Consider the following 10,000-nt stretch of genomic DNA (forward strand, 5'->3'; position numbering starts at 1 on the left):
CTCTGTCTTTCCTCTCTCTCTCTCTCTCTCTCACCTTCTCCCTCTCTTTATCCTCTCTCTCTCTCACCTTCTCCCTCTCTTTATCCTCTCTCTCTCTCTCACCTTCTCCCTCTCTTTATCCTCTCTCTCTCTCTCACCTTCTCCCTCTCTTTATCCTCTCTCTCTCTCTCACCTTCTCCCTCTCTTTATCCTCTCTCTGTCTTTCCTCTCTCTCTCTCTCTCTCTCTCACCTTCTCCCTCTCTTTATCCTCTCTCTCTGTCTTTCCTGTCTCTCTCTCCCTCCTTCTCGCTCTCACCGTTTCTGTCTTTGTCTCACTCGTCTTTCTTGCTCTTCTTTCCTTCTCTCTATTAAGATTGTTTTCCTTTTTCCCCCTTCTACTTGTTCTCTCTCTCTCTCTCTCTCTCTCTCTCTCTCTCTCTCTCGCACCCCGAATCTGTACTTTGATCTCTCACTTTCATCATTTCTGTCTATCGGGTTTTTCTTGTTCTCTTGCTGTCCCCGTCACTGATGCGCTCTCTCTCTCTCTCTCCCTTCATTTCTCTTCACTTTTCTCTCATTCCCTCTCTTCGTCTTTCACTTTGTGTCTGTCTCTCTCTCTCTCATTTTATCTCTTTACTGAATTTCCCTTTGCTTATGTGCTTCGTTTCTCTTCACTTCTCTCTCTGTGTTCTCTCTCTCTCTCATTTTCTGTCATTATTAAATCTCTCGCTCCCTCCCTCCCTCCCTCCCTCCCTCCCCCCCGGTGTTGGCTCTGAGCGCTGACGCAGCAGTGTTGGATGTACAGTGTGAGACGGCTTCAGGAACTGCTGAGCTGAAAGCCTTTTTGGCCCCATTCTCTCACTTTTAAAAAGAGGAAGAAAAAAAAAAAAAGAAGAAACAAACGGGGTTGTTTTTTTTTTTTGTTTTTTTTTTCCCAGAGATGACCTAACGCTTTTATCGGGGAATGTTTGCGTTCTGTTTAATCTGCATTTCTTGTTTTTCGCAGCACAGTGTGAGAAGATATGAGCGTGATGGAGCGCGGAACTGAGCGGGGCCTGAAATGAACACGCACCAGACGCGGGTCAGACGGCGACTCGGGTGAGTCGCGTGCAGGGTGGGGCGCGCGGTGATCGGGTCGGGGCGTGGCAGGAACGAGTGGCCGTGGTGACGTCGCCACTGATCGCTGATATTTTATATCGTGCGTTAGCGTCGGTGTGACCTCGCAAAAACACAAAATCTACAAGTCTTGCTGCCTGAATAGTAGAAGCGACGTCATCTCGAACGATCTGGTGTGTGAAACAACGTCAAAAGATGTTGTGAAGATGTTGTTCATCTCAGACCCGGACTCAGGTGAGCGAGCAAATACCAGAGAAATCGACAACAGCAGGCAGAATGGCTGGGGGAGGGGGGGGGGGGGTTCCTACAGATGTGAAGCAACACCAAACACAGAAACATGCACACACACACACACACACACGTAGTCTCCTTCCTGTGTTTCTTTCTTCCTTATAAACATAAGCACATTCTAATCCAGATGTCACACACAAACACTCGCGTTATCCCAAACACACTCCCTCCTCACACACACACACACACACACACACTACCAACATATCACACAGTCGCACTGCTTGGGGGGAAGTGTGTGTGGATTTACCGTGAGTGTCAGAAGAGTGACTGAACCAGCCTAACCCTTTCTTCTTCTTGTTCATGATGTCAGCGAGCGTGACCCCTGCGCCGGCCGCCGGCCCACGCCACACGACAGGGAAGCGCACCGATTCACACACACGCAGCACCAACACAAGAGTGGAAGAGCAAGTAATGAGGCTGGGTATCGTTAGAGCGCAGACCATCTTCGGCCACGCCTCCGGGAGCCGCCGCAACGTCTGCGACGATTCCAGCTCCGGATCGGCGATAAACTCTGATCGAACGTTCCCCGGATGAACCTGGTGCTCGTTTAAAAACCCGTCTCCGTATTTAAATATGTTACAGCCATACGTCAGTCAAGTGTGATTAGGGGAAACACGGGTTGCCATGGTTGCAGGTTTTACACCAGATCGGGCTGGTTTTCGCGAGGGCGAGTCTATGGCGGATTTTTATTTGATTTCTGGTTTAACAACGGGATCTCGTGTTGAAGCCAACAATCGAAAGGGAACCGGATCAGTGCGCGCGGACGTCGCGTCGTTTCGGCGAACGGTGAAAAGGGAACGTGTGGGAAAGCGTAGCTACAGCCGACAGAGCCATTTCTGTCGTACATAAAGAGGACGTAAAGGGGGACGTGACTCAAACAAGTACTTACGGGCTTTACGATCTTAAACCATTACGGTGTCGGTGTTCTGTCGGGGGTTTTTTTTTTCAGGTTTGTGCAGACCTGGCAACCCTGACACATGAGTACTTCTCAACGGAGCACGAGTCAGGAGCTGGAATCTGACAGAAATATGGACAGACGTTGACACGGAGGAGGCGGCCGGGCACCGGTGGGTTTAAAGCATACATGACATTAATAATAACAACAACAACAACAACAACAACAATAAACAACAGCAACACTGCAGGCGTGAGTGGTCTGGTGTGCTGGAGAGGGACAAGAGGAAGATGAGAGGTTAGTTACAGAAACCATCGATGAACACTGTGGTAATACTGATGTGGTTTCCATCCACATGGTTTTCATTGGGAAATCCTCAGTGTTTCACAACTCCCCCAACCTGGCAGATAAAAGTGCACTCAGCGGTTATAGCGCATTAATAATTAACGCCGGTGATTAAAGGCCACAGGATTACACGAGGCTGATTAGGGACGGAGCGGCTCTCGCACAGTTAGAGTGACGTGACTAAGGCCTAAGTGAAAATTTGTATGGGGAAAAAAAAAAAGTTTGAACAAATCATCTAAACGCTGAATGAGGTGTAAAATCCGCGTACACAGAGGCGATGAACGGGAATGGATCGGGCTTTGTGGAGTAAATGTGTGTGTGTGTGTGTTGTGTTTGTAGCCGACTGCTCCAAAATCAGCGTGAAATCTGCAAAACCTCTGGATGGAAACGTCCGTAATGGCATGATCAAATGAAAGCCATGGCGGTTAGACACGGTGAGGATGATCGACACAGAGGATTAACGTGCTGAGGTGGACCCGAGGAACGTCGCGAGACCTCCCGATTCCCTTCCTGCTGTCTGAGTGAGACGCAGACCGAAAGTCGGAGTTTTCTCAGTCTTCCACTTTCCTCATTTCTGCACGTGATCAATCGGAATCCGTTTCAGTTCCTGCCGGTCTAAAACGTGGAGCGTTAGAAGAGCAGCAACGGAAACGTTTACCGCTGGCTGGCTGGCTGGCTCGGCCGTGCGTCCGTGAAACGAGACGCGATTAGGGAAAACTGCAGCGATCGCGGGGTTTTTCTACACGCCGCCGTTCACGAGGAGCTTCGGGACTCGTTTATACGTTTCCGGTGATACGCTTTGCTAACGCTGAGCCCCAGCATGCTGAGTGCTAACCACTGCCCGAGGAATCCCAAGCACAAGTTGTACTGGCGTGCTTTCTAAGCAGAGGAACGGTTTGGACTCGTCTATTTCTGGAACGTAAGTCGCGGCGGTTTAACTTTTCCGCGACTCGGCGCGTCAAGCCGGTGCGTGTGTCGCCGAAACACTTCTAAGCCTGTGGGTTTGACGATAAAGCCGTGGTGCAAGCGTGAACGCTCGTGCGTGTGCTCCGAGTCTGAACGTCGCCTGCGTAAATCTGCCCTCTGTGAAAGAGGATTTGGATTAGGCTTTTCTTCTGCCCAGCGTCTCCTCTTTCCGTGCGCGCGCTCCCTCCTGCAGCGCTGCTAAACGCTGAGCCAACAACCTCCCGCACTCAGGACAACGCGAGCGCAGCTGGTCTGGAGCTCAGGAAGCCGGCGCTCAATACGCTGGAGCTTTTTTTTTTTGACGTTTAAACTGCATCTGCGAGTCGCTTAACGGCCGAGTCACGCTCGTATTTACCCAACTTTAGATGGATGCGTTTACATGAATTCGATACTTTAAAAAAAAAAACAACTATACTCGAGTCGTATTGAAAAATCGTCCGACGCGTGGGTGTTAGGGGACCTACGGTTGTGTTTGCCCCCATCTTCCTCATCCTCGTTGTCAGGGTCGATGTCCTCGGCCTGCGTGATCCAGTCCAGGTAGCCCTGCAGGTCCTCCTCCATCTGCTGCTTCTCACGGAGCTTCTGGAAATCTCCACGAGCCTTCGCCTTCTCTCGCTCCTTAGAGAACTCACTATGCTCACGCACACACACACACAAATGCACAGTGATAAGTGCGCACACACACACACACACACACACGGCGGCACAGGGAGTGTCCACATGCATGTTCACAAGCATGAGCATGCACTTATTTATTTTCTCCATCACACTGCACACCATAAACCAGAATTCTAAAAAAAAATATATATATATATATACACACGATTTAGATCGAGATGACGAAGGACACGGAGTCCTCTTCGCCGCTCCCATCTGACTATTGCTTAACAGTTTATTAAAACACAGAAACTGGGCTTGTGGATCAGACCTGACCCTTTATCCTGGTGAAATATACCAGCTTACACGCTGCGCACCAGAGCCTCTACGACAGAAATGCTAATGCATGGTCTCTCTGGCCTTCCACAGAAAGGAGAGTCAGGTAGTTGTGCACTCCACTTCACAGGACTGCGCCCTAGCTCGCTTCCAGTTTCTACCAGCAGGGGGTGTGCTCGTCTTCTCCTGATAACAGCCGCCCCGCTAGAGGTCACGCGGTGAACACGGCTTTAAGCGTCCTTCACCCAGCCGCGTACGACGCGCGCTCCACACTTAATCTGAGTCACGAGATTACACGAGTCACGGCGGTGAGTCAGAAACGCTCGAACAACCCGATCGAGTACGCTGTGAGACAAAAGAGGCGAAGAATAGGAATCCCTGCTATATACGAGTGTGTGTGTGTGTGTGTGTGTGTGTGTGTGTGTGCGCAGTCTCTCCGACTGCCTCAGTTTGCCCTTGTCTATGGTACACACTTGGTGTGTGTCCAGATAATGTGTGTGTGTGTGTGTGTGTGTGTGTGTGTGTTTGAGGAAGAGTATTAATGTCTCCACAGTGAGAGGAAACGCTGAGAGAACTGAAAGCCAGGGCAATGAGATTAATTTCAGCTGAGGACACGGTGTGTGTGTGTGTGTGTGTGTGTGTGTGTGTGTGTAAGGGGAGGATTGAAGATCAGTAGGGGGGGGGGGGGGGGAGTCGAGTGAAGAGGGCAGAGAAAGGAGAAGAAGAGAAAGCAAGTGAAGGAGAAAGAAACAGCGGGCAGGTGAGGAGGTCAGCGAGCGTGTGATGGTCACGAGGTGCGTCACGTTACGCCCACACCAGCAGGAGATAAAGGCACCGCATTTCATTCGAGATTTTCTCAACGCTTCTTCGGTTCCCTGCTCGAAACGTTCCTTTCTGCTCGCAGGTACTTCCCATGTACCGTTCCACACACAGAGGAACACCTATTAACGGCTGCTCCACCTTGTCCTTGTCCCGTCATATACGACCCGTCATTAAACGTGTACAGAGACGCGGAGGACGCCGATCACAGCTGCCTCGTCTTTAAGAAAAGAAAACGCCCCCTCGACTCGTGACCTCGAGATGGTCTGCACGGTTCCGAGTTCGGCGAGTGAGCAAGTTAAATCGGCATCGCGGGTAAACAAAGTAGCACGACTTTACTTTGAAACGAGCGACGCTGTACTGCACACATTCGCTTTAAATCCGTCCACATGTACACATTCGCTTGGGGAACAAATCTACCGACTCTGCTGACTTTAAGGAGGAAAATATACATCACTCATCCCAGTTATCTCTCTAGCTCGGTGCTAACAAAAGGTGAACATGGAGGCGCCCGTGGTGGAATGCATCGTTAGCGTGCGTTGCTAATCTGCTGGACAGTGCACAGCAACGGGTTAGCGGAAGCTCTCACCCCCTAAACAGAAGCAGCTCTGAATCGATCTCGGCTGAATCGTTAGCTGCTTTAAATAAAATCAGTCGCGGGGAATGTTCTGATCGTGTATTGATGAGATGTGCACGTAATCGCAAAACGCTCCTACTGTCATGACCTTAGAGTTCTGAAATAACCCGATTACGTCTGCAAGGGCAATGCCACTCTTAACATCTTTAGCAGATCCTGTAGTGTGCAGGTGTGGAGAGGTGTGAAATCACAGGTTTGGTGATGTTAAAGCTTTAAGATGATAAGAACACTCTGAAGTCTCTCTTCCTCTGTAATCCCCCCCCCCCCCCCCTCCTCTCTCGTTCACTCAAGGCTGGTTCTGCTTTGTGTTACAGTCTGCTTCAGTTTCCTTTGTGGAGGTTTCTCGGCTTTGCTAATTCACTCTCTCACTCTGCCCTTCATCTGTCTAAAGTCTGTACGTCTCCTCTTTGAACACGTCCTTGTCTGGAAATGGGAGAGGTAGGTAGAGCTGAGAGAGCACCAAGCCTCAATGTTTGCTGCTAATCGCAGTTCTATCATCAGAGTTCTGCACTGATCACACGAGTGACCGATTCAGCATGGGACTACTGATCCGAGAACAGCACGGTTACACGCTCGCTCACTGGAGTCAGGTACACTTACAGCAAGAGCTCAGAGAATAATCACTTCGTCATCACACTAACCCGCTAAACACACCCCTGTAACCTGCTATTCACACCCAACACACCCCTTTACACGCTAAACACCCCTTTAATCCGCTGCTAAACACACCCCTCTAACCTGCTAAACACACCCCTCTAACCCACTAAACACACCCCTTTAATCCGCTGCTAAACACACCCCTCTAACCCGCTAAACACACCCCTCTAACCCACTAAACACACCCCTTTAACCCGCTAAACACACCCCTCTAACCCACTAAACACACCCCTCTAACCCGCTAAACACACCCCTCTAACCCACTAAACACACCCCTTTAACCCGCTAAACACACCCCTCTAACCCACTAAACACACCCCTCTAACCCGCTAAACACACCCCTCTAACCCACTAAACACACCCCTCTAACCCGCTAAACACACCCCTCTAACCCACTAAACACACCCCTTTAATCCGCTAAACACACCCCTCTAACCCGCTAAACACACCCCTCTAACCCACTAAACACACCCCTTTAATCCGCTAAACACACCCCTCTAACCCGCTAAACACACCCCTCTAACCCACTAAACACACCCCTCTAACCCGCTAAACACACCCCTCTAACCCACTAAACACACCCCTCTAACCCGCTAAACACACCCCTCTAACCCGCTAAACACACCCCTTTAATCCGCTAAACACACCCCTCTAACCCGCTAAACACACCCAACACACCCCTCAAACCCACTAAACACACCCCTCTAACCCGCTAAACACACCCCTTTAATCCACTAAACACACCCCTTTAATCCACTAAACACACCCCTTTAATCCACTAAACACACCCCTTTAATCCACTAAACACACCCAACACACCCCTCTAACCCGCTAAACACACCAAACACACCATGTTTACCCACTAAACACACCAAACACACCATGTTTACCCACTAAACACACCCAACACACTGCTCTTACCCACTGAGCACACCCAACACAAGGTTCATGACGAAAAAGGAGCCCAAAATGATCAGACTAACAAAGTAGCTCCACGGCATCTGCTGGCCAATAGCGTCGTTCACCTGCAGGGATCCAAAGATCAGTGTTACCCCAAACAGAGAGAAACAGACAGCCAGACAGGGGGAGAGGAATCCCCCAACGCCCAGAGAGCGAAACCAGATGAGGGAAAGACCACGTTAGAGGCAGACAGGGCGTATGTGTGAAGTACAGAGAGAGAGACGGAGGAGTCGGGAGTGAAGAAAGCGAGCTTCTCACCCACTCAACACTCCCAGAACAAGGTTCAGGACGAAGAAAGAGCCGAAGATGACCAAGCTCACAAAGTAGACCCAGGGCAGCTCTATCCCCATCGCATCATTCATCTGAGAGAGAGAGAGAGAGAGAGAAGACAACGGAGAAGAATACAGAATAGAGAAACAGATAGAAGAAGGATGAAAACGTCAGTCACGGAAGATTAAAGCTCCGGAGAGAAGAGTCGTGCAAAGCAGTGGTTTTACCCTGATTAAGATTCTGACTGGGTTCGAAGGTGTTGATTAATCTTGTTCCTGTAACAGCAGCCCTGACGGCACTCTGTGCATCAGGTCTGATTATTTTCCTAAAGCACCACACCTCCTTTCATTTCATTCCTTACATTATACTCGTCTAGTCTGCTTATAGAAATACGTCGTGTTTTATTTATTTTATTTTCCTTTCTATCGTTGGACCTCCTCCCCTGGATTACTCACGTCCCATTCCCTATATCCGAACGGGATCTTAACCGACCGCGAGTGTCTCTGCTCGACAGCGGGGAGACGAAGAGAATGCTCTTTTGCTCTTGCAGCCACAGATGCTTGTGGAGTCATCAGGGTTCACGATCTGATGATAATAAGGCAGAGCACCAGACAGCTGCGCCACATTACCGGTGGTTTTTCTGTTTTGTTTTTAATGGATCTCGCGTGCTGCGTCTCCGTATCGAGTCGCAGAAACGCAGCGTGTGTTAATGAGGAGCGCAGTCGCAGGCAGAGGGAGATACAGAGCAACAAATGTCAACCCTGAAATAGAATCTCTGATCTATGCAGAGAAAGAGCTGTGGAGAGCCCACACGCTATCACTGCCTTGCTGGAGGAAGGGTCCGGTGTGCTCTGGAGCTCTGGAGCAAGGTTAGTGGTGGGCGGGAGAAAGAGAGCGAGAGATCCGTCTCTCTCTCTCTCTCTCGGCTCTTTCTGCGCTGCTGTGTGTGGGCCGTGAGCCATCTCAACATCTCCTTTATGCTGATCTAGAAGGAGGAAATTCTGATATTTCAGAGAATCACCTGACGTGAGAGCAAGCGAACAGAATGTGCAAAATCTATGGGTTTGAGTTCCCATCCACACACGTACAGGTACTATTAACGACGTTTTCTTTTTTGTTTTTTTTTCCTCGCCGCTTTGTTCTCACGCCCACACAGAAATGCTGTTTAGCTTGCTGAAAACGAAGCCTTTTGAAAACAACCTTCAAAATAGAGACATTTGAAGACTCCGTTTTCTCTCTGTGTGTGTGTGTGTGTGTGTGTGTGTGTGTGTGTGGACATGAAAAACGTTTCGAAACGTTTCGAAGACACTGACATGACGGCGTGAACCTGTGCGTACCCGCTGTGGTTTCCAGCCATGTTCGTGTTGCGTTCGTCAGACCCACGCCTCCGACTGGAGAGCGAAAACCCCCCCCCCCCCCCCCCCCCCCCCCCCCCCCCCCCCCCCCCCCGGAAAAACAGGACAACTTGCTGATCTAAAACAGGTCGCACAGATGCATTCTGGATCGGTTGCAGGCGTGCGACGGCGGGACGGAAGAGCGAGTGGTCCGATCTCGAGACGCCGCGGGACGGAGCAAGCGCCCGAGCGAGCCCCGTGAGCATCTACAGGAGACGTCTACGTGGCCAGGTCAGGATCGAAGGTTCTCCAGAACACCAGCAAGGTTTCAGCTCACGAGCGGACGTCCACGATGACATCGTGGCTACGATCCGAAAACGATACGTGAGCGTACGATCCGGAACGGATGTTCACTCAGTCCATACCAAGCTCACGTGCACACGGAGCACGGCAGAGGGGGACGCGTACCCACGTCGGTTCACATCCATGAGATGACGGCCTCGGGAAAGGTTTCAGTGTGAACCGGCGTAAATGCACAACAGCGCGACCGAACTTTACTTTACATTTTCTACCGTTACCGCATGTAAACTCCCTGCGCGACTCTCACTGTAGTTTTATATCTGTTTTCTTTTTTCTTTAAGCACTCTACCGTATTTATATCCTACGTGCCATGAAAAAGGAACAAGGAGAAGATGATAAAAGGACAGCTTAAGAGTAAATCAGAAAAGCTCCAGTAAAGGGAAAACGCTCCAGGAAAGACTGAAGAATGCAGTCATGTGAGCGACACTCACCCA

At 50.2% G+C, this 10,000-nt stretch overlaps 1 protein-coding gene across 3 annotated transcripts in view; it reads right to left on the reverse strand.

Moving 5' to 3' along the window:
- Window positions 1–10,000, reverse strand: part of cacna1da (calcium channel, voltage-dependent, L type, alpha 1D subunit, a) — an 84,922-nt gene that overhangs the window by 56,294 nt on the left and 18,628 nt on the right. For all 3 annotated transcript variants that reach the window (XM_053673912.1, XM_053673910.1, XM_053673911.1), the window contains exons 6-8: window positions 7,861–7,964; window positions 4,061–4,227; window positions 1,638–1,712 (exon numbers count right to left, since the gene is read on the reverse strand). In XM_053673912.1, the coding sequence (XP_053529887.1) occupies window positions 1,638–1,712; window positions 4,061–4,227; window positions 7,861–7,964 (346 nt within the window). The remainder of the gene's footprint in view (window positions 1–1,637; window positions 1,713–4,060; window positions 4,228–7,860; window positions 7,965–10,000) is intronic.

The sequence above is a fragment of the Ictalurus punctatus genome, chromosome 21 (genome assembly GCF_001660625.3).
Source record: "Ictalurus punctatus breed USDA103 chromosome 21, Coco_2.0, whole genome shotgun sequence".
NCBI classification, from domain to species: domain Eukaryota; kingdom Metazoa; phylum Chordata; class Actinopteri; order Siluriformes; family Ictaluridae; genus Ictalurus; species Ictalurus punctatus.